Here is a 24,432-nt window from a genome sequence, read left to right as displayed (position 1 = left end):
CCAGTTCTCGTGTGCATAAACAACAAAAATAAATAAAGGAGTGATTTGGGAACAGTAAAGTGCTATGTAAATACAGGCTGTTAGGAACCTTGGCTCAGGTATAGCCCTCGCTGAGTGCAAGGGTTTTTGTGTGTAGATGATGCCGTTTTGCAAACCCTATGGATCTTACCATAGTTTAGATGCTCCCTCCAGTATCATCTTGTAGTTACACTGGAAAATTACAGCTGCTTGGGTTGCCGTTGATTGCTACTGAATATTTTTCTTCATCTGTCCCAAGTTGGTGCGCAAGAAGCATTTGCTGTCCTGCTTCCGAGACGCCCTCCTGAGGCACACCTCCTTGGTCGTGCAGCTGGTGGCTCAGGACCAGAGACTCTGTACCCACTTCATAAGCATGCTTTTTGGTGAGCTTAAAAGGGAATCTTGGGCCTCCCCTGGTGGCGCAGCGGTTGAGCGCTGGGCTGCGAAGCTGCCCACAGCCTCTGCAGCACCAGTTCGATCCCCAGCCACCGGCGAGGGTCCCACATGGCGCGACAGACCTCTCCTGTCTCGCCCACTGCTCCCCTCAGCAGTGTTTTTCATCAGTCTGCCTGTTCTGCTCCCCACTCTGGCTCTGGTGAATTCTCTCACCCTCCCGCGCTTCTGACTATACCTAGTGCTTGTATAAATAAACAAACAAATAAATAAATAAATAAAAGGGAATCTTGCCCTGAACTTTGCACGTAGAGCATGTATATTTGCTTTTGAGGCTTGGAGAAATGGTCTTATAATTTAGACTTTTTTCAGTGCTGCAGTTTAATTTACTGGCAGATTATTTTGTCATAATGATGAAATGATTCCTCTTTCTGAGATACATGATTTGGTGTTTGATAATATGCTTTATGACAGCTAAGCGGTTGGTGAAAACGTGAAGGTAATTATGGAAAATGTATGATTTTTCAAAGAATCCAGTCTGCATGACCTTTGAACAGAATCAGAAGGTCCAAACTGGTGTCAGCTGCCTGGGTGTGACCCTGGCTCAGTCAAGTCCTTTCTTTTTTTTCTTTTTTAAAGATTTATTTATTTATTATTTATACAAGCACCTAGTACAGTCAGAAGCGCGGGAGGGTGAGAGAATTCACCAGAGCCAGAGCGGGGAGCAGAGCAGGCAGAAGGACCGAAGTACACTGCTGAGGGGAGCAGCAGGCGGCAGGAGAGGTCTGCGCACGATGTGGGACCCTCCTCTGGTGGCCGGGGAGCAGCCGGGGATCGAACCGGCGCTGCAGAGGCTGTGGGCAGCTTCGCAACCCAGCGCTCAACCGCTGCGCCACCGGGGAGGCCCTAGTCATGTCCTTTCTTCTGTGCCTTAGTTTCTTCCTGTATAAAATGAGATGAATTAATAGGCTTCTTCTTTAAAGCAATTGTAACGTTCCATGGAATGAGCTCTTTTGGGCCTAGCTCGCATTGTGCATTTTTCTCTGCACAAGCTCTTCAGGCTTTTCACTACCAAGACAGTACTTTAAGGGAAAGAGAATAGTCCCCAAGGCTCAGAGAGGTCATAGTTCACAACTGGCAGAAGTGGAATTTTACCCCACGTCTATTGCAGACTTCAGAGTGCACAGTTTTTATTCTGTGCTGCACTGTTTATATCCTTTTAAAGGCAGAATGGATCACTGAAAATCGAGGTATTTGGTGCTGAGGATTGAAATCAGCTGGGACATACTTAAAGCTGCTATTAGTCTTAGACTTCATGGTGTGCCTTTGTGGGTTTGTTTCTTTTTTAACTGTTAATCATCTGCCTTTTACCTCCCATTGCTCCAAGGACTGTTATGCAATGCAGAAGATGGGAGTGTCACAGACCTCTGTATTGAAGGTAAGGTGAAATTATGTGTACCTTGCATTTGAAGCTGGTAATGTTAGCCTGAACTGTAGCTTTGACTATTTGAGACCTTGTTGAAATGTGCCACTTCGGAGACATAAAGAGAAATCAATAAGTTGTCAGTCATTAATTTTGCATTTCTTTCTTGGTTACCTGCCCTGTGCCAGGTACTGTATCAGACACTAGGGAGGGAGAGATGGATGAGACATAGTGCCTGCTCTCTAAGGGCTTGCAATTTAGAGAAGAGGTTGACTGGTAAATAAAAGCTAATGAGTGCTGTCACAAATGCACATACAAAACTTTGTTTTTTTTTTTTTTTTAAAGATTTATTTATTTATTTATACAAGCACTGGGTACAGTCAGAAGCGCGGGAGGGTGAGAGGATTCACCAGAGACAGAGTGGGGAGCAGAACAGTCAGACTGACAAAATACACTGCTGAGGGGAGCAGTGGGCGAGACAGGAGAGGTCTGTCGCGCCATGTGGGACCCTCACTGGTGGCCAGGGATCGAACTGGCGCTGCAGTGGCTGCGGGCAGCTTCCCAACCCAGCGCTCAACCTCTGCGCCACGAAGGAGACCCCAAAACTTCGTTTTTATATCCATATCGGTTGGTTGAAAGTTCCCTGCTGTAGGTGGTGGTTAACGCTGTGCAGGTGTGTATGAAGGGGGTGAGAATAAAGACAAGGACATTGGGATGGGAGGATTTTTGCAGAAGGAACAACAATTGTGTCAGTTCAGATCCAGTCAGGAAGCAGAAACCACACAAGCTATTTGAATAGAAAAGAAACTTTAAATAGGTGGTGCAAGGGGTTAAGCACCACACTGTGAAGCAATTCGCAGCCTCTGCAGCATGGGTTCGATCACTGGCCGGCCAGGGAGCAACCTACATGGAGCAGCAGACCTTTCCTGTCTTGCCCGCTGCTCCCCTCAGCAGTGTATTTCAGTCAGTCTGCCTGTTCTGCTCCCCACTCTGTCTCTGGTGAATCCTCTTACCCCCTGCACCTCTGGCCTGTACTTCAGCTCTTGTGTGCATAAATAAATAAATCTTAAAAAAAAAAAATTCAGCTCTTTTTTTTTTTAAAAAAAAGAGGAGTTCCCACCCCTCGGGTTGGGGAAGACATTGGAATGATTAAAGCTTACAGGTTCCTGGAGGAGGAACTCAGTATGAGAGACTGAGATTTCTGAGGGGAGGATGCTGCCTGGCTGCCAGTGGGTCTCTGAGCCTGAGTCTCTCAGAGGAGAAACCCTGCGGTGCTGGGACCCTCATCTCTGAGGAGGGGCACTGCCCAGATGATGCTGGAGTTTCGGGAGGAGAGCTGCAATGAGACTGGTTCTGGAAAATGGCAATCTGAATCCAGCTGCTGTTTTGGGAGGCGCTACCCCTATTAAAGTTTATGGATCTGTGTAGGAACTGGACAGACAGGAGATAAACAGGAAGCCCATAGGCTATAGGAAGGAGCAAGTAAGTCCCTTCTTTCTACAGCCTTGCTGTCTCTTTTTTAAAAAAAGATTTATTTATTATTTATGCATACAAGAACTGGGGTACAGGCCAGAGGTGTGAAGGGTGAGAGGATTCCTCAGAGACAGCGGGGAACAGAACAGGCAGATTGAAATACACTGCTGAGGGGAGCAGTGGGCGAATCAGAAGAGGTCTGCCGTGCCATGTGGGTAGCTCCCTGGCTGGGGATCAAACTTGTGCTGCAGTGGCTGTGGATAGCTTCATAGGTTGCGTCTTAACCCCCCCCTTTTTTTTTTAAAGATTTATTTATGCATACAAGAGCTAGGGTACAGGCCAGAGGTGTGAAGGGTGAGAGGATTCACCAGAGACAGAGTGGAGAGCACAACAGGTAGACTGACAGAAAACACTGCTGAGGGGAGCAGCGGGCGAGATAGGAGAGGTCTGCTGCGCCATGTGAGTATCTCCCTGGCTGGCCAGGGATCAAACCTGCACTGAAGAGGCTGCAGACAGTTTCACAGCGCTGCGCTCAACCCCCTGCGCCATCAGGGAGGCCCTGTCTTAACCCCTTGCGCCACCAGGGAGGCCCTTTGCCGTCTCTTTTTTGCCTATAATTGGCAGAGCCTAATGGGGGCCAGCTAGCAGATCAGAAATGTGGTTTGTAGAGTTTCAGCCCTAGCATCCTGCATAAAGTACAGAAAGATCAGTTTGGAGCTGAGACAGTAGGGTAATAACTAGCTTTTCACCCCTTTGTCTGGTCGATATCCACACACCCCCTTTTGCCCACACATATTTGAACTCCTACCCAACAACAAAACAGCTTTGTTTTTGCCTCACAAGATGCAGTGTCCTTCATACAACTAAAGCTGTCCCCTGTCGCCAATCAAGGAGATGCAGCGTTCAATATTCACTGTATCCACTTTGAGACACAGGCATACTGGTCCGTCTCTGGGCCATGATAATTAATTTTTAGATTCATTTGTAGCTCCATCTGAATATTCTGTACTGGAAGACTAAAATTTAAAGGTAATATCCAACAAAACTCATACAAATAATAAAAGAGAAGAAAGGAATTAATATATATAAACCCAGACGTTCTCATTACAATCTTTATTTCTTTAGCTGGTCACACAGTTGTGGTTAATATTTAGTTTCCTTCTTGTACTGCCCATTCTTTGTATTCTTTGCCTTCAGCCACTATGTCAACTGGTTGGGGATTTTGCCTGATGGTGTGACCTAGTCTTCATTCCTGAAGGGTCTGGACCTTCAGTGATGTTGCCTTTTCTTTTTTTTTTCTTCTACTTTTTTTTTTTTTTTAAAGATTTATTTATTTATGTATACAAGACCTTGGGTACAGGCCAGAGATGCAGGGGGGTGAGAAGATTCACCAGAGACAGAGTGGGGAACAGAACAGGCAGACTGAAATACACTGCTGAGGGGAGCAGCAGGTGAGGAAGGAGAGGTCTGCTGTGCCATGTGGGTTGCTCCTTGGCCGGCTGGGGATTGAACTTGTGCTGCAGAGGCTGTGGACTGCTTCATAGCGTGGTGTTAACCCCTTGAGCCACCAGGGAGGCCTGATGCTGCCTTTTCTTGTTTACTGTAATTTCCCCTTTTACCGTTGGACATGGGGTTCATAAGAGGAGCTTTAGAGAACCCCTGGGCCCAGACACAGTCCTTGCTCTGTTAGCAGCAGCTACTTTCTCCCTTGTTATTGACATCAGTCTCTCCAGGCAGTAGACTCATGTTCTTTCTTTGCCTGTTGGTTCAATGGCATAAAGAGTTCATAATGGTAGTCCCAGTTTCTAATTGAATGAGACTGACTATGTCCTCTCCCGGAAGTGTTCTTCCCTTGGCAACTGAAACTGTTAAGCCAGAAGGTCAAAATTGTAGGGATAGAATTTTAAAAAGTGGGTTATTAAGTGTAGTGGTGAGAAGAATAACTCCCACTTTTCCTTCAGTGTCCTGAATTGGTATTCTGACGGTGAGAAAGACAGCACTGTGTTCATTTGTCATTGATTTGAAAATTACTACAGAAAAGTAAGATCCCTGTCCTCAGAATGGTGTCCTTCAGCGGGTGCCATAACTGAGTCTTTATGGGCCATTCTGTGTTTTGTTGTTAGGCCCGTTGCTTCTGGGTAATGAAATGTGGAGCAAGATCAGTGAAGTTCATGGGCGTGGGGCCAGAGAACCTTGAGAACCTTCAACACAGTAGATGTTCTGGAGGCACTGTGTGCCCGTTCTGATAGGTGCATCCACATACCTCTTCCCTAAGACTGTCAGTAGCCTTCCCGTTCTGTCTCTCCAAGTCATGACATCCAGCCACAGTTAGGAGCAGTAAGTGTTAGCAGCTGTGACAGGTCATATCACATGTCAACGTGATCTGCGTGTATATCCGACCACCTCTCAGCCTTGGTGATCTGGGTGAATAAATGTATTACTTGAGGTTGTGACCACTGGTAGGAATGGGGAGATGTCCATTTTCTTCAGGCCCCTCAAGCGGGGCTGTAATCCCAAAGCCATCTACCTCTTGGTGCCAGCACAGCTTGCAGAACCCTTAGCAGACCCCAACATCACTGAGGTGGTGGGCCCTGGACGGAGATTGCAAGGCTCCTTTCTCATTGTTTCCTTTCTGCTTCCTAAAATTCCTTTTTTATCCTGGAAGTGGCAGCAACTTCCTGCTGCAGCAGTTGAATCAAGCTTGCAGCTTTTTCAGCACTTTTAGAGCGAGCCTCTCTCCACCCCTTCTCAGAGACACCAGCAGAAGCATCACAAATGATTGTAGTGGAGTGCGGGTGGAGAGGTAATGCTGGCAATTATTTCATAGGAACTCACTCATAATTCTGTCCCCCATATGAAGACTACATAACAAACTGGGCAAGGGAAGAGTAGAGATGAGATAAAATAGTAATTTTCACCCTTGGCTTCACAACAGAACTACTTGGGGGAACTTTATTTTTTTTTTTGAATTTTTTTTTTTTTTAATAGAGGCATGTTTTTATTTATGTGTTTGTTTGTTTGTTTTTGTTTATACACGCACTGGGTACAGTCAGAAGCGCGGGAGGGTGAGAGAATTCACCAGAGCCAGAGCGGGGAGCAGAGCAGGCAGAGGGACCGAAGTACACTGCTGAGAGGAGCAGCGGGTGGCAGGAGGGGTCTGCGCGCCATGTGGGACCCTCCTCTGGTGGCCGGGGAGCAGCCGGGGATCGAACCGGCGCTGCAGAGGCCGCGGGCAGCTTCGCAACCCAGCGCTCAACCGCTGCGCCACCGGGGAGGCCCACTTGGGGGAACTTTAAAATACCCAGATGCTTCAGCGCCTTCTCTAGAGATTCTGATTTAATTGGTCTGGGGGTGGGACTTGGGTATTAGTATATTTTTAAAGCTTCCTATGTGATTCTGTTGTGTAGCCTAGTCGAGAACACCTGATGTAAAAAAATGAAGAAGCCAAAAATTCTTTCTTTCGCACGGGCACACAGTTGAATGGGAGACAGAAGACTGATGCCAGCTAACACAAGCAACCCCTGCTCTTTGCTGGCTGAGCAGAGGGGCCATGAAAGTGGTCTCTGGGCTGCGGTTGTCTTCTAGTTAGTAATGCTCTTGTGTCTGCTCAGTCCTTGTCCAGCTTACAACTCAGCTGAAGCTGGAGCAGACCATCCACTGCCTGCTGGACGAGTGCCACAAAGAGGTCAGTAAGTCGCGGTGCCTTCTTGAGTACCCACCAGAGTCCTCAGATGCCAGAGCTGGGCTAACTCTTCGAAAAGATGAGGAGATTGAAATCCAGAGAGAAAAGGGATTTATTTGAGGTCAGAGTCTTGATCGCAGCACCTGGTTTGGTTCGGGTCTTCTGATCCTGCCCAGTTGGCTTTGCTGCTTCTTTCCTTCTCTTTTTTGTTTGCCTAAGCGTGCCCACCGCCCCCCCCCCCCCCCGTGATGAGGTTCCAGCTTCTTGCCATTGTTGTGCTTGGCCTATTTTCTATGTACTCCTACACTCAGTACACATTTCTGTTGAGTAATTTATGTGTCTTGGTTTGGTGTTTTTATTTGGTTTTGAATTGTGCACATTATTTTGTACTGAGGTCATTTGCTTTTGTCAGCATCTAAGGTAAGCACTGAGTAGGTATGTTTTGTTTGTCTTCGGTGTAGTGAAAGAGATCAATTAAACAGTAGTATTTTTAATATTGTAGTATGTTTAATATTTAGGATTATAATTATATGTTTATATGATTATAGCGATTATAAATTATATTTGTTATAATGACTCTGCATGTTATTTATCAGATTGAATTTATATATATATATCAATATTTATCATTATGATGGTACTACTTAACTCTTATTGAGCCCTTTATATGATAAGCACTCTGTTAGGTGTTTTGCATGAATAACTCATTCAGTCCTCCCAACCACCCTGTGCTATGAGGATGGCACTGTTGTTTCCCATCCGAATAGTTAAGAGTCTTGCCTAAAGTACTACAGCTAGTTTGCGAATTAGATACTGGTGTCTGGTAAAATGTTTAATAGTAACAGTAACGATAATGATAAATACTTATATGTATATGTTTGCCCCGAGCCAGCATTCTGTCTTCATGACATTTCGAACTTTCATCCTCCACCCTCACCACCATCAGTTTCTGACTCTATAGGAGGCCATATATGCTAATTTCAGTTCAGTTTGACATATTCCGAGATATGGATTGTGAGATGAATTGACTCAGTCCTTTCCCCTAGGATTTCAGTCCAGCGGGGGTATTGGATGCTGAGCTAAAGAGGCTGACTATGGGTTGTGGTGAGACATGCACAATGCAGGTGTTGATGTGATTACAGCAAGATGAATTTTGGTGGGCGATCTCCCTACCTGATTTATAGAGTGGAGTGTGTTCGCTCTCTGTAGCTGTGCAACATGCCCTCTATGCGAGGCAGCCTGGCCACCCTGACCCTTCTTGGCAAGCTGGTGGATGCCATCCCTGCTCTGGCAGACAAGCTTGTAATGGAGCACGGTGAGTGAGCTGCCACTGCCCTTTCACCTGTTTGTCACACTGCCACTGGGTGGTTCGCTCACTGTGCATACCAGGGAGTCATTGCTTCCTTCTCTGGGCTTTAGCTTCCCCAGCTGCAGAATGTGCTTTCTGTTGCCCAGTTTGGAAAAGTTTAGTTTCTTTTTTTTTTTTTTTTAAAGTTTAGTTTCTTGACTCTGGTCTTGGGCTATTTCTATTAGTTCTTTTAACACAAACTAATTAAGTACCTACTCTAAATCTTCCTTTTGGGTGAAATAAATTAATTCTGGAATGGAAACATCTTTTTAAAAAAAAAAAAACCAGTAAAATGCAAATAAATATCTCACTTAACTTTTTTAAACCTTCTGGTTAAATGTCCAGGAAGCATGTATTGTGGGGATTATAGTAGGATATAATACCCCATTGAAGTGATAGTTTGGAGTTTCATACAGCAGTTGACATTTTCCCCTGGCCCTTTGGTTGTTTTCCGGACAGGTGACCTGATGGAGCATCTGTTGAGGGGTTTAGTATACCCCAATGAGGGAGTGCAAGCTTCTGCCTGTTACCTCTATGGGAAACTGTACTCCTCACCAGTGGCAGCTGAGATGCTTTCGGGCCATTTTCGGGAGAAGCTGTGTTCCCTCTTTCTTTCTACCCTGGATGGTGCCCAGACAAAGGAGCTACAGATCAACTGCTTGGGTAAGATATGCAGCTTTAGAGAAGAGAGGAAGAGAGAGCCTATGGGATTTTGTAGAGATTTTGTGGAGTGGAGATCATGTTACGAGGACTTGAGATATTGGCTGCTGTAATGGTGAGGAAGTGTGCTTCTTTGTCCAGGATAGAGGCCGTGGGTTTGGGAGACAAGATGCACAGATTATATGACACATGCCTGGAGTTGGTATGGCATCTTATGAATGTTGCCTTTGGAAGAAGAGGTGATAGATTGGGGTGGCACTTTCCCGCCTCCAGGCTTTGCTGCCTCTCCGGGTGCCTCCTGTACTTGCTGCCAAGTTAATCCCCCCCCACACGTACACTACATCCTGTCAGTTTTCCTACTTGGAAAATCATCTATGGTTCCGTCCAGCCACCAGGGTAATATCCAGGTTTCTACGCTCATTGTTTGAAGTACCTTAGCAGTCCCGGTGCCCCCTCTCAGTCTCTTCTGCGATATCTCTATGTAAGTATACAAGATCCATCATGCTTCTGAGCAGGGAGCTTTTGTATTTGCATGGAGCAAGTGGGCCCTGTGATTGGTGACTGGGTGACTGTATTTGCATGGAGTAAGTGGGCCTGTTCCACAGCAGGAGCTGCAGGGAAAAGTATAGTCTGTGGTGACAACAGCTTCTTTTCACAGTTTGGGCCAAGAGCGCTCTTATGAACAATTCAGCAACGTGCAGTGACTGTTTGTTTTGGACCAAGCCTTGTGCTGGACTCTGGCATCATGAGGATGATCAAACCGAGCTGTATTCTAGGGGAGTTCATACACCAGTGTGGGAGGCAGATGTGGACAGTTAGAGTCTAGGGTGGTAAATGCTGTGGACGTCTCACAGAAAAGGGTGGGATTCTTTTCTACAAAGTTCTGGAAGTCCTAGCTGGAACAGTTAGGCAAGAAGAAGAAAGAAAAGTCATGAAAATCAGGATGGAAGAAGTAAAATTTTCTTTGCAGATGCCATCAGGTTAGTTATAAAAAACCTTAAAGACTCCATCAAAAACTTAATAAATGAATTCAATGAAGTTACAGGATACAAAATTAGTATTATTTCTATAGACTAACAACCAGCTATCTGAAAAAAAGATTAAGGAAATAGTCCCTGAGAATAAATACTTGGAAATATCTGTGAAGACAAGAAGTTTCTAAAGAGGTGGGGAATGAGAAACAAATGGACAGTGTTGGACAGCTGGTGCCAATTCCTATGGAAATTATCTTTGATAACATTTCTTCTGGGGAATAGCTGAGTTTATGATTTTATTTTTCAAAATTCTGCTTCAGCAAGATGTCAAAATGAGGAGAGGCTATGGAAACTCATCTGATTGCAGCTGTGGTTATGGAAGAGGGCCACCACGAGCCCCCCCCCCCCACCGCCCCACCTGCCAAAGAATGGGTAGAATTAGTCATCTCCATGACCCTAGTCCTCCTCCAGTGGCCGGTGGCTGAAGAAGGTAAATGTCTGCTCTAAAAAGCAGACAGCTGGACATGCACAATCCAGCAGAAGCAAGCTGTCAAGGAGTGGAGGCTGACCATGCCGGACGAGCAGATGAATGTGCTGTCTAAACAAGAAATGCTCTGTGTCCTCACAGATGAGTGAGGTCGTGCTGGGAATTCCCTGTAGTGGGATCTGGCATAACTGACATGCAGGTCTATCAGTGCACATGGTTGTCTCATTTTTTGGTATTGTTTATGAAAGTACTAGTATAGTTTTAATAATTGTTTTTAAGTTATAAAAGTGACTTCTCATCTTTGTAATTAAAACAAAAACCCCGAGTTGGAAGAGAAACAAAAAAACTGTATTCGGTACTGTTAGTATCACCTTTTTAACTTCTGAGATTATTTGTGTTCATTTATAAAAAAATTGCATTGTACTGAAAAAAACAAATTTCTAGAGGATGTCTGAGTGGGACCCTGGGCACACTCTGGTGTCTGTTCTCTTATCTGGCTTCCTAACCTCTTTGTTTCCTAGGTTTGCTGAGGCAGCTGCTGAAGTATGATCTCTTTGTGTCCATGATCATGGACAGGGCTGTGCAGGTGGAGAGTGCTGACGGTGTGGAGGGGCCACCAGGAGAGACCTCACTGCCCTTGGTGCTCAAAAAGGTAGTTTTATTGTGATTCCTGGTTTTCAGGTCCAGTAACAGGGGCACCCGAGTGCCTCATCCATCACTCCTCATCCATCACTTGTCCTCATCCATCACTCCTTCACATCTGAGCATGGAGATTACATGCAGCAACAGAAAGAAAGCTGCCTCATTATTTTAGGGTTAAAATTCAAGCTTCTCAGCTTGGTACCTAGTACTCTCTTTATCTTGACCCTGCTTATCCCTTCAGCCTCACAAGTCTCTTGCACCCCATAACTCTGCTTTAGCCATATGTAGCTTCTCCCTGGTCCTGCATATGCTGGGTCGTCTGTCTTTGTGCCGTGCAAATGCTCTTCCCCTTTACCTGCAGAGCCTTTCCCTTCTCCTTTGTCTGTTGAACTGAGTCAGCCTTCAAGGACTGTAGGGCTCCCTGGCACCCTGGGTCCTTTGGGTAGACATGCCCCGCTGTCAATGCTTACCTCACCATATTGTGGGTGATAAACTGGGAGCTTCTTTAGGGCAACACCTGAGTCTCCTCAGTGTTCAGTACAGGGCTGGGCAGAGTTACTTATCCTCATCTGTTGGCGGGATTGACAGCCCAGGTTGTGGGGGTCCTTCTGGTGGAAGGAGGAGCCTGCTCATGAATGGGAAGGGCACAATTGGGGATAGGCAAAGTAGGTATTAAAGAGCCAGAGCAAGCTACTCCTCCTTGTTTCCCTGGGATGCCTCTGGAATGTTCTACTCTGGGGGTATGAAATCTGAAGATTGAGCTCTGAGTCTCAGAACCAGAAACTCTCATTCAAGTTTCTTTCTATGTTTGTTTCTCTGCTGCCATGGTAGGGTATATTTAGAAATTCCATCCTTCACTCAGCAGGGGCACAGAATCACAAGTCCTCACAGCTCGCCAGGCAGCATGATGGGAACAGGGAGAGAGGTTAGAGAGTGCTTCCTGGGGGAGAGGACTTTTGCAGAACAGAAATCTTGGCTTAGAAGCCCTGCTCCCATCCATATGAGGACTGTTCTTCCACTGGTGATTTTGGATGATGAGGTTTTTTTTTTTTTTAATTATGGTAACCAGCAAAGTTGGGCCTGGAATGAGGTGAGTGGGGCACTTGCCTTAGGTGCAGATTTAAGGGAATGCTAAAAATTTTGCTATCAAAATAAACAATATGTTTATGCAATTAAAAAATATAAAAAATCCACGATGAACAAAATGTCAAATAAAGATAAGATCAGCCTATGTCCTTGTATTTCCATCCAGGCATTTTTATAACTGCCAGACTCTAATGTTATTCCTGATTTTGGCTAATGATCAACTTATTCTCCCAAATTTCAGGTCCCTTAGAATATATTTTCAGTGTTTGTGTTCTTGCTGTTACAGTATTGATTTGTTTACTGGCACAATGTGACATGTTACAGTGTTGGGCGCTGGGAGTATCATGGTGTGTAAGCAGACGCGTTTCTTGTCTAGAGAGGGAAGACAGATAATAAATAAATGGAAAAGCAAAGTAAGTCTAGATTGTGCTAAGTGCTACAAAGGAAATAACGAGGAGATGAGATGGGGAGGAAGCCAACCCCAGGCTGAGTGGTCAGGCAGACTTCTCTGAAGGGCTGCTATTTAAGCTTGTACTTGGAGAAGCCGGTAATAAGCAGTGATCGTTCAGTTTAAATAAAGCTGAAAATAAATCAAGCAAACAAGCAAGTGAGATGAGGAGAGGGCAGTAGAACATCTTAGGCACAGGGAACAGTAAGTAAAGATTAGAGTTAGGGAAATGCTTGTATGTTCCAGAAACAGATGGAAACTAAAGGTACTGGAGGGTGGGTGGGAGGTGAAGGAAAGTGGCCTAAAATGAGACTAGAAATTAAATAGTGTATTAGAATTTTTAATAGATTTTTAAAAAAGATTTATTTATTTATGCATACAAGAGCTGGGGTAGATGCCAGAGATGCGGGGGGTGAGAGGATTCACCAGAGACAGAGTGGGGGACAGAACAGGCAGACCAACTGAAGCACACTGCTGAGGGAGCAGCGGACGAGACAGGAGAGGTCTGCTGCGCCCTGTGGGCTGCTCCCTGACTGCCCGGGGATCGAGCTCGTGCTGCAGAGGCTGCGGATTGCTTCATAGTGCGGTGCTTAACCCCTTGCACCACCAGGGAGGCCCTAATAGATATTTTTATAATTAATTTTGCTTCTGATGGGAGAAGAGAGGTGAAATGTTTCTCAACAGTGTAAGGAATATGCATTTTAAACCAAGAATCACTGTTTTTGCTTAGTGGTTAAATATATTTTTCTAAGGCACTTTTTTTCATGTGTAACAGGTCTGAAATTGGGAGACATCTTACCGTCATTGATGTATTGTTGTTCTTAATTCTTTGTTTTTTAGTGGTACATGAAATAATGGTTTTCCTGACACCAATAGCATCTTGAAATACACTATGTCATTTCTTTTCTAAAAGAGATGGCAAAGAGTAATATATCTAAAAGCTCTTTTAAATGTTAACAGAAAGGCTGTCTGTGTGTCAGCTAATATGGCTGAGGTGACGTTAAGCTTACAGTTCTCAGGTGCATACCCATACCAGACAATGGGTGTGACTTGCTTCTTTACCTTTGAAGCTTTAAAACCAGACACACTTTCCTTTTTCCGGTGATAATTATTCTACTGGGCATTTTCCCCAAAAAGTCAGTTTCTACCACACTTAAAATCTGTGGTTTCAGTGAACTCTTTCTTGTTTCCTGAAGGTGCTATAAGGACTCCTAATAGCTGTGGAGTCCAGTAGGAGTTTGAATGTTTTTCCTAAAACAGTGGAAATACATTGAAATGTTTTGAGTAAGGTGTAACCTGATCAAAAATTTGGTTGGGGAAGGCATCTTCGTTTTGGGAAGACACCTAGGTTTGGACTTGGCTGACCTGGGTTTCTGCCTTAACTTTGCTACTTATTAGCTCTGTGGCCTGGAGTAACTTAACCTCCATGGGCTTTAATTCCTTCCCTTGTGTGTGTGTGTGTGTGTTGAGGCTCCCTCAGGACCACCCCCAGGCTCAGTGATTTTCTAGGAGGACCCACAGGACTAGGTGTTTCGTCATACCGGTGGCTGTGGTGAATGGTGAATGAATGTAAAGCAAATTAGTAAAGGACAAGGTATGGCCTGAGCCCAGAGAAGCAAGGCTCATGCTTTCCAGAGCCCCTCCCAGCAGAGTTGCGCAGGAGGCCCCTTACTCCTCTGGCAGTGAGTTGTGAGGCAGGGAGCTCATTAGTCTCAGAACTCAGTGTCAGTGCCCAGGGTTTTTATTGGGGCTGGCTGGTCACATAGGCACCCTCTGCCTGGTACACACTAACATTCCAGCCTCCCCCGAAAGAGAGCAGGTGTTTAACTGAAACTACGTGGCAGATATATACAGTGCAGTGACAGCGGCCACGCTACCAGTTCTGGGAGTGGCAGGAACCCTCCCAAAACCCAACCTCTCCAACCCAGTCAGTGGTCAGCCCTGCAGGCAGACTTCTGAAGATGACACACAGGCCTGCTCCCTTAGCTCTTCTGCACTCTTCACCTGCTGCTGTTCAGAGACCGCTCTCCATACTCCCTACCTGCTCTCCCTCAGCACCATCCTTGCAATGTGTAGCTTAGGAGAATGCAGAGCAAACGGGGATCCCGTCCTGAGGCACCCGGGCTACTTCCCTCTGGTCCTGTCAGTGGTGTGGCTTGGCACTTCTTGGCTGCCTGTTTCTCCAGCTGCTTCTCTCGAGAGACGAGACTCTGCAGGTGGCCAGCGCTCACTGCATCACTGCGGCCCTGGTCCACTCTCCAGCCAGGCATGCTCCGGCCTTCATCCATGCTGACATTCCAGGTAGGGCCCCTCAGAACTTCTCCTCTGAGGACCCCAGAGTTCTGACTGGAGACCCCTGGGGCATGGCAGCAGCAGCAACACGGTCCTGTTGGGGGTTCTTTGATAACATGAACTCGGGGGTGGGTGGGTTGGTGGCAGGTTCAATTGTACTAGACAGATTCTAGGAGGTAGGTCTCATTAGAGTCTGAATCCTCCTGCCACATATTTCTTCCTGTGACCTTTTTGTTACTGCTCTGCTACTGCTCTCTGTCATTCATTGCACCATCTAGGAAGAAACACCTAGTGGGGGTGGTGGAAAGCTCTATAGACCAGAAGGCAAAGAGAACCAGTGTTTTCTTGTTATGAGCCAGGAAGTAACGTCCTGAGGTGCCTTGTAAATGTTGCCCCATCAGGTGCTGATCTTTGCAGCTTTCTGGGTAAGGAAGTTGAGGATCAGAGAAGGGAAATAACCGCTTAAAGTTGACAAGGCCCGTCCCTGGCAGAGAAGGCGACAAAGTCAGGTCTCTCAGACTCTAAAAGCTCTTTGCTCTGGGTCATGCTGCTAGCCATCCTAAGAATTAGAGGCCTGAGTTCCAGTCCCAACTCTGCCACTAATAGTACCGCCCTCTGAGCCTCAGTTTCCCCATCTGTTAAGAAGACAGGTTGGTAATCCTGAGGGCACTTTCCAGGTGTTTCTGTGAATTAATGATCATGTCTCATGGAGAGGGTGTGTGAACAGATAAAGCAACAGGAGTGAGACGCTGAGTCCATCCACGACCCTGGCATCAGCTACTGAGCCCTGATCACACCGCCGCCATTCAGTGTTACTTCCCCTCTCCCCCCAGAGTTCCTCTTTGAGCGTCTGTCCTCTGTCAGTGAAGTGCTTGTCTGGTCCAGTTACAACTGCTTGATACTTCTGGCGGAAGAGCCACTCTTCTTTTCCAAGTGCCACACGGTGTACGGTTGGTAGTAGGAGTGACACAACTCTTGGTGGGGCGGGGGGTGGGGGCGGGCGGTGGAGAGCAGGGGACAGCGCTCTGGAGTTGGGTGGCAGAGCAGTGATGGGGGAATGTCAGGTCATCTCCATCCATCAGCCTAGATTCCATGAGCAAGCTGTGACTGCCTTGCGGTCAGTCCTCTCCTGTGCCCCAGACATCACTCTAGCCAGTGGTTTTGCTGAGTCACCCTTTCAGAGTTTCTTGAAATCATTTCTTTTTGTGTCTTCTTGTTGATACTTTTCCTGTCTTGGACTTTTTATATCACATCTGGATATTTAGACCAGGCACATCCAGTCATTCATTTTATTTCACATTCCCTTTCTATGCCAGACGCCTGGCTGAGGCCTGGAGATTTAGAGACGTTTGTAACATGGTCCCTGCCCAGGATAGAACCAAGCTGATAAGAGCTCTGCTAGAGGCAAGGATAGGAGTCTCAAGGGCTCAGGGAGACTCACAGCTCTGCATGCGTGGATCAGCGCAGCTTCCTGGAGCCTGGAGGTCTTGACTTGACTCTTCTAGGAAGAATAGGGATGTACCTAGGGGAGAAGACACAGGTAGGTCAGTAGCTCTCACTAAATACTGTGTGCCACGGCCTCTCCTGGGGCTGGTGCTGGTTTCAGGGAGACAGAGATGAATCCAATAAGGTCCTGTCCTGAAAGATCTTACGGTCTGGTCCTACCAGTCTCCATGGGGACTTCCAGCCGATAGGTGCCATCCAAAGCCTCTCATCTCTGCTGGGCGGGCGGTGAAGGAACTGCCTGGTGCTGATCTCTGATCTCCCGTGTCCTTGATGTAGGGATTGAGTCGGTGGTGAGGAGTCTGCAGAGAAGCCTGAGCACAAACAACACGGAGCTGCACAAGCAGGGCCTGCTGCTGTTTGCTGAGATCCTGACTCGGTGAGCACAGCAGTGAACAGTGGGCTTGTCGGGACCGGTGGGACTTCATGCTCTCATTCCTTGTCCGCCACTTCTCAGGCAGCCAGAGGAGATCAGGCTGTTCACAAGCTCAGCCATGTGCCGAGATGCTTGCCACACCCTCCAGGAGGCGGTGGGCAGCCCCGTGCTGGAGGTGGCTGCTGAGGCGATGAAGGCCGTCTCTGCTTTTCTGAGGTGAGACCAGACCGGCTGGACTTCCCTGCCCCTGTGTGTGCCTGAGACCCAGTCGAGGCCAGGCCAGCCTCCGGGGTGCTGCTTCTTTAGGTGGGGAATGTTTTTGAATTTGTACTTTTTTTTTTTTAGATTTATTTATTTTTATATGAGAACTGGGGTATAGGCTAGATGCGTGGGAGGGTGAGAGGATTCACCGGAGGCAGAGTGGGAAACAACAGGCAGACTGAAGAAATACACTGCTGAGGCGAACGGTGGGCGAGACAGAGGCCTGCTTAACCATGTGGGAATCTCCCTGGCCGGCCGGGATCAAACCCAGAGGCTGTGGACAGCTTCACAGTGCAGCGCTCAACCACCTGTGCCACCAGGGAGGCCCTTCAATTTGTACTTTCTGCTGCTCTTTTTTCTCTGTTCTTTCTTTCTGGAACTGCCATTTGGATGTTGGACATCCTGGATTGGTCATCTAATTTTCTTTGTTTTCTGATTTTTTTTCATCCTTTTGTCACTTTGCACTAGCTTCTGGGAATTTTCTTGACTGTATCTTTCAACCCTTCTGTTGTTTCAATTCTGCTTTCATATTTTTAATTTGAATGAGGTCTTTCCCGTTCTCTACATGTTTTTAAAAATAGCATTTTGTTCTGTGTTTATTTTACTGATGTGATTTTTTTCTCTCTGAGGAGCATTTTACTGAAGTATTCATTTTCCTCCATAGTCTCCTTTGTGTTTTTTTTTTATTTCATATTCTTGCATTTCAGAAGCTTACTTTCACACGTTATTACTCTGGCTACCTTCTTATTCCTCAGAACTACAGGGTCCATGGGAGGTGCTGTGTGTGAGGGGCACTTGTCAGCTGTGGGCTTCAGGGAGGAGGAGCTGCCTGGGCATTTCCCTTGAGGTAAACCCAGATGCCAGCATGTTGAGATCTCTCAGGCTGCTCAGGTTTCCAGAGGGCACACTCCAGTCTCCTGCCTGGAGCAGACAAGAGTTCTGGGCCTCTCAACATTCCTATGTAAACCTCACTAACCCCACAGTGGTTTTCAGTACAGGCTTCTGTCGGAACAACTGGAAACCCTGTGTTTTACCTTCTTTGGATTAGAGCGCTGGGCTTCTGCCAGACTTTTGGGAAGGTCATGGCTTTGCTGTATGGAGTGGAAGAGGAAGCTGAGGGTCCAGCTGTGTTTAAACAAATCTGTAACCAATCTTTTTCTTTTAGTCTTTTTGTTATGTCTCTTGGTTGTCTCATGGCCTTTCTCCTTGAATGCTGTCAGCTACTCCCTGAGTTTCAGCTCTATAGTTCTAGCATGTATTGGTTTCCTATTGTCACATGGAAAAGTTACCACCAGCTTGGTGGCTTAAAACAACAGGTATTTATTCTCTCACTGTTACGGAGACCAGAAGTCAGACGTCGCCATGATGGGGCTGTAGCCAAGGTATGTGCAGGCCTGCCCCTCACTGCAGGCTCTAGGGGGATCCTTCCTTGCCTCCTCCAGCTCCTGGTGCTTCAGGTGTCTGGCTTGTGACTACATCACTCTGGCAAACTGCTTGTGTGATCACATTTCCATTTCTTCTTCTTCTTCTTTTTTTTTTTAAAGATTTGTTTATTTATACAAGCACTGGGTACAGTCAGAAGCACGGGAGGGTGAGAGAATTCACCAGAGCGGGGAACAAAACAGGCAGAGCGACGAAATACACTGCTGAGGGGAGCAGTGGGCGTGGCAGGAGAGGTCTGCGCGCCATGCGGGACCCTCCTCCGGTGGCCGGGGAGCAGCCGGGGATCGAACTGGCGCTGCAGAGGCTGCGGGCAGCTTCGCAACCCAGCGCTCAACTGCTGCGCCACTGGGGAGGCCCGTGTTTCATATCTTTAAACCAAAGAATGTATTAAAAGTTGTAGTTTCTTGTTCCCTCAATTTGAAGCAGTCTCTCTTGATGCTCCACGTGGATGACTGACTAGGTTAGCACCCCAGTGCTTTCTCTCCCTTCTCCTTACTGCCTCCCACATCTCAGTGTCAGTTAGCTGTGTCTTTCATTTTAATTGTAGGGTTGTTCATATTTATAGTCTCTTCTACAGCCTTATTTAAGTTTGCGGTTTGACTCTAGGTTGATTCTAAAAATTGAAACAAAAAATAACATTTACATTACAATGGCTTCAGTCTGCCTCTTTCCTCCCTTTGTCCTTTCCAGGATTTGAATCTCTGTATCTGGGGTGAACTCGAGTGAAAGTGAGATGAGTAAACCAACAGGGTGACAAAGGCATAGAGTCAGAGCAGTGTCCACCGAGCCATCCATGCAGATTGTGAGTCTTGTGAGAGACAGTGTTAAGGGGGCTGGCCGCTCCTTTTAGGCAGGAGGTGGTAGTTTACTGTGCAGTGAGAATGAGCTAGATTTAGATTTGTAGAAGGACCAGGGTTAGCCACAACATGTGGGTGGGAAACTCTGGGGATCGCGAGGGCACAGCCTGGTGATGTGCAGGGAGTACCCAGTGCAGCACATGGAGAATCCAGAAAGCTAGGTGGGTCAGGACTGTGGAGCGTGATGGGCAGTGGACATCCTTAGACGACTTCACTTGACTTTAATTTCCCAGAATGTGTCCTGAGGCGGTCCCTCTGAGCTGAAGTAGTTCAAAGGATCTCTGGGAAGCACACTTGGAAGGAGGAATGAGGAGTGAGAATGGCTGAAAAAAAATGTGCAGATGGTGGAATCAAGGCCTGTGGTCAGTGTAGGATAGAAGCCTCAAGCTTCTAGAAATGAATAATAAAGCGGGAATCAAGCCCTAACTCTATGTAGTTAAGTGAGTACCTGCTCTCAGCACTCAGGAAAGACCCAGGGGCGAAGGTCAGCAGAGGTTTCTTTTTAGCAGCTGCTCTTGGTTGAACAGCATCTCTCTAAAACTCGTGTCCACCTGAACCCATGAACATGAACTTATTTGGAAATAGGACTTTGTAGATAGAGTCAAGTTAAGCTAAGTCACGTGACATGGGCTTTTAGTCCAGTGGCTGGTTCCCTTATGACAAGAGGGGGATTTGGACATAGAGCGATGCAGTCACGCATGGAAAGCTGGCTCTGTGAGGTTAGGGGCGGACACTGGGATGATGTAATGAAGCCACGGAATGACAGGAGCTGCCAGCAACGACCAGAAGCTGGAGGCAAGGCAGGGTTCCTCCCTAGAGCCTTTAGAGGGAGCCAACACCTTAATTTCAGACTTTCAGTCTCCAGAGCTGAGAGGGGCTAAATTTCTGCCCTCCTAAGCCACCACCATTTGTAGTGATTTATTACTGCGGTTCTAGGAAACCTGTCTGGCCTGTCAGACAGGCAGTCCTTCCTTCATTTAACGTCTTACAGTGTTCCTAGCTCTGCTCAGATGAAGTGAAAAGGTGGACCTGGTCTCTGGCTCATTCACGGTCACAATTAGATGGGTCAGTGACTGCGAGTCTTTGGACAACCAGGGTTCACCCGGAGCCTGGGTGCTGCTTGTCTGCCTTTATCCCACACTCATAAGTTTGAATTTCCCAAAATAGTTTCCAGTTTCTTCTTATATCTCCGAGAAGGGGGCACTCACTTCCTCCTAGATAGTCCCCCTACAGGTTTCCCCCACTTTCCAGAAGTAGTGTTCCTATTTGGTTGGCCATTTTGAGGGGGGGGGGGTGTCTGGGAATGCTGTTACCATTAATTAATGTGGAATAATTTTTTGAGCATTCCCAGGCCCAAAAGTAACCTACCAAACCATGCCAAATAGGAATACTCGACATACAGATTTTGGGGGAAACCTGTACAGTTTTGACTCTTAGATAGTTGTTCTTTATACCAAAATGAAACCTGATAACATTTACTTATTGACCTTGGCTTTCCTCATCAAGGAAACAGCAAATCTGATCTTTTCTACCCCCAGAGAGGTTATCACTTATTTGAGGATGGTGGCCGTAAACATCTCTTCACACCTCTGTTGATGTCTAAATAGTATTTCTTTCACCAGGTGGCATGTCTCAGGTGAAAAAACCCTTCTGTTTTGTTATAATAATAAAGCTGTAATTATAAGAACTTGCTATTATTAAGCTTCATGCTAGCTGCTTGGCATATATTATCTAACTTCATCCTTGGAATAGTTCTGCAAGGAGTGTACTGTTAACCTCTGTTTAATCAGTGAGGAAGTCAATTGGAATGTGCACAGGCTTGTGCGGCTGAAGAAGGCTTTTTATCAGATTAGAGCTGGGAGCCTGGGGTGGAGGGTTTGTTCTCTTGGGGTTTACTTACCTTGCCTGTGCCTCCCCCTGTCTCTCTGGATGCAGGAAGGACCATCAGAGCACCCCACCTGTGCAGTACAGGGCACTGCGGGCCTTGCTGGAAGCCATGCTGAGCCGGTGCGCAGACTTCTCCCAGACCCCACTGAACAGGAGGCCCCTGGTCAGTGCACCAAAGCCGGCTGCTTCTGGAGATTAGGCTGGGATGAGTCTAAGAAGATAATTATACACTGCCTGGCTGCTTTCTAGCTGTTTCTCACATGCACACACCTCTGCAATGAAGCACTGTAATGAGACACTTAGCTGCGGAGTTGTGAAGCTTAAGAATTGCTCTCTTCATTTTTATAGATTAGGAAACTGAAGACACAGGGGTTAGATAATTTCTCTCTACAGTCCAACTGGCAAGTACTTGAGCTCAATAGTAAACCCCAGGGGGTCTGTACCCAAGCCTGCCACACACTGTTATCTTTTATGTCATCCATGCAGGTATGGTAAACATGCTCACACAGCTAACGCTGGATTCACTGGCATCTTAGAATATGCAGTGTGTTGCATGCACTAATGTGCAGTGTGTTGCAACTGTTAGCTTTTAATGGCCCATGGGTTTAAAAATCAGAAAAGATACTGTTCATGTGAATGCTAATTATGTCTTTCAAGATTAAGTTCAGAAACTGAGCTCTTCATACCTGATGGGGCTGGGGGTCTTCAAGTTCTGGAGCAACTACTCTAGCATTGTGGCCAGTTGGTTTCATGTCCACTTGCCTCTGACAGCTTTCTGCCAGGACTGTGCCAAGAGCCTGTCCTGTGGTTCACAGGAAGACAGGCGGTTAAGGTTCCCCCTTCTACCATTGTTTAAGCAGCCTTCAGATGGCTGGGTTTGTGACACGATCTCCTCCACTCTCTGAGATCCCCTGTAGAAAGTTAGGTGTAAGGGAGCCCTAACCCTGGTTCAGCGAGCACCATTGTGAGAGGAAGAGGCAAGTGATCCTGCAAGCACAGACTGGGACACAGGAGCAGGAGCTGCACCAACAGGTTTCCTCTCTCCTTCTCACCCCAGGGCCATGCCTCCAGTCGAGATTCAGAGAAGGCCATTCTTCGGAGGGGAAAGTTCCTCCTAAGCACTCTGGAAGGATTTAGAAATGCCTGCAGGTGAGGGGCCTGTGATCTGCAGTAGTAGTTGTAGGGTGGGGTTGGGAGGGGCTCAGACAGGATGAAGTTCTAGAAGCAACATGTGACTTTTGAGGCCTTGTTGCCCAGTGAGAGGACTTTGTCTGGGATAGGGGTGGGGGGCATGGGTGTGAAGGGGGTGTGTGGAAGTAGATTGGAAATCAGCTAGCTGGAATAGGAAGTTTCTAAACATTCCCACCTGGTAAAATTTTGTTACTGTGAACAGAGGTTGTGTCTCATTCAGTTTTAATCCCCTAAGTAACCCTGCGCCATCACGGAATGCTTGCCGAGTAGATTCAGTTCACGTTGTGCCAGGCCTGGTGCTGGAGAGTAGACAGAGAGAAGGTGGAATAGATCCTGCCCATAGGCACACACGGTCTCTGGGGGAGGAGACAGTTTTATGTACATATGTGGAATTCATAAGGTTGTCCACATCTGAGGAAGGCATTCTGGGCAGCGGGGAGGTGTATGAAACAGCAGGGTGGGGTGAAGCAGCCAGCGGCTGCTCGGGGAGCATCTATCAGGTATTGTGGGATTCTCAAGGGAGCACCAGGCTGGCGAGACAGCTGCCAGGGCCTCTCCTCACTGAGGCCTCTTGGGTTTTCCCCACATCTGCTGGGCATACTTTCCCTGGTCCCAGAGCACCAACACGCCTCGAGGAAGATGCTTCTCGCCTTTTTGTTCCCCTGGTGGTGGTGGAGATTCTCATACACTGATTTCTCAGGTTGGCTGTGGAGTTCCAGAACGAGCCTTCTGCCCAGGAGAATCCATTCACAGCTCCCAGCGCAGAGAAGGAGGACACCTTAGAGGCTTTCTCGGAATTTCTTCTCAGTGCCTGTGACTCCCTGTGTATCCCCATGGTGATGGTGGGTTCCCCTGAGCCATGAACAGCTTAAAGCTTGGGGAGAAGAATGTGAGTGGGCAGGGTGGGGAGGCGCTGGGGAGGTTTGCTGGACCTGCCCAGGGTCTCACTGGCGTTGCTCTTATAGCCTCTTCCTTGTGCTTTTAAAAACAGTAGTGTCTCATTGCAAAACCAATAGATACTCTCAAGGAAAGTAGAAAGCAGTAATAATGACATAATACATGGGTAATGTTTATAGAGAGGTAAGTGCCTTGTATCCACTACCTAACTTAATCCTCCAGTGACTCGTAAGATGGTTGCTACAATTGCCCCAACTTAAAGGCGAGGTTGTCACATTCCTGTTAATAAAACATGTGCATGTCATTCTGAGAGCTGCGCCTTGTACCCTGCTTAGTAAAATGCAGCAGTGCGTGTCTGAGCATGGCTCCCCTGAGGCGCAGGCCACGTTCAGTAAGATGGGAACTGGCATCTGCAGAGACTGGTCAGAAGAGCTATGTTTGCGCTGACTCGCAGTTGAGATGGCAGGAAGAGCAGGGTTCCAAGCACTTGACTGCCGGGGTCACCTCTCCTGAGTCTTCCTGTTGGAAGTTTGGAGAGCTGCGAGCCCGTGCGACCCTATGCACCTGAGTAGGGTACCCCCAGACACCTGGGAACAGTTGGTGCAGGCGGCACCATCTCCTTCTGATCAGAGAGAGCCTCTTCCCTGGAGGAGCCATTGAGTCCAGGTCTTCAGGAGGGTCAATGTCCCGGGACCGGGGGTGCAGCCCTGACTGCATGCACAGAGTGCGACGCAAGCGGTTCCCATTGGTTTCCTCACTAGCCCTGCCTTCCGTCTAGATGTGTGATGTGTTAGAGCTGGATCTAGAGCCTGATCGTAGGATTGTCATGAGCTTAATTATTCTTGCTTTCTACTTTGTCTTTCGTGAGCATGCATTACTTTTTAAATTAAAAACCCATAAGAAAAGTATTTATAAGAACTATGTCTCTGAGGCCCAACTATTTACAGCAACAGGAGAGACCCAGGGGTAAGAATGGGCAGAGGAGGAGGAGGGAAGGAGGGGAGGGCCCAGCAGCATTTCATAAGTCTGTGAAGAGCTTGAATTGGAATCCAGGTTCCCGACTCTTCACCTGGAACTCTGCTGCACCAGGC

The 24,432-nt window shown here is 47.1% G+C and overlaps 1 protein-coding gene across 1 annotated transcript in view; it reads left to right on the top strand.

Annotated features, from left to right (window-relative positions):
* The window catches only part of MEI1 (meiotic double-stranded break formation protein 1), a 53,560-nt gene that overhangs the window by 1,114 nt on the left and 28,014 nt on the right, over positions 1 to 24,432 (top strand). The window contains exons 2-14 of the mRNA XM_037513459.1: positions 278 to 401; positions 1,799 to 1,849; positions 6,919 to 6,992; positions 8,199 to 8,304; positions 8,797 to 9,000; positions 10,980 to 11,110; positions 14,821 to 14,935; positions 15,760 to 15,876; positions 16,709 to 16,808; positions 16,887 to 17,021; positions 21,302 to 21,416; positions 22,311 to 22,402; positions 23,145 to 23,286. Of these exons, the coding sequence (XP_037369356.1) occupies positions 278 to 401; positions 1,799 to 1,849; positions 6,919 to 6,992; positions 8,199 to 8,304; positions 8,797 to 9,000; positions 10,980 to 11,110; positions 14,821 to 14,935; positions 15,760 to 15,876; positions 16,709 to 16,808; positions 16,887 to 17,021; positions 21,302 to 21,416; positions 22,311 to 22,402; positions 23,145 to 23,286 (1,506 nt within the window). The remainder of the gene's footprint in view (positions 1 to 277; positions 402 to 1,798; positions 1,850 to 6,918; positions 6,993 to 8,198; positions 8,305 to 8,796; positions 9,001 to 10,979; positions 11,111 to 14,820; positions 14,936 to 15,759; positions 15,877 to 16,708; positions 16,809 to 16,886; positions 17,022 to 21,301; positions 21,417 to 22,310; positions 22,403 to 23,144; positions 23,287 to 24,432) is intronic.

Source organism: Talpa occidentalis, unplaced genomic scaffold (assembly GCF_014898055.3).
Source record: "Talpa occidentalis isolate TD23 unplaced genomic scaffold, MPIMG_talOcc4v2.1 talOcc4.16, whole genome shotgun sequence".
In the NCBI taxonomy this organism is placed as follows: Eukaryota; Metazoa; Chordata; class Mammalia; order Eulipotyphla; family Talpidae; genus Talpa; species Talpa occidentalis.
The sequence above is the reverse complement of the archived record's forward strand: the minus strand, read 5'-3'. Positions and strand labels throughout refer to the sequence as shown.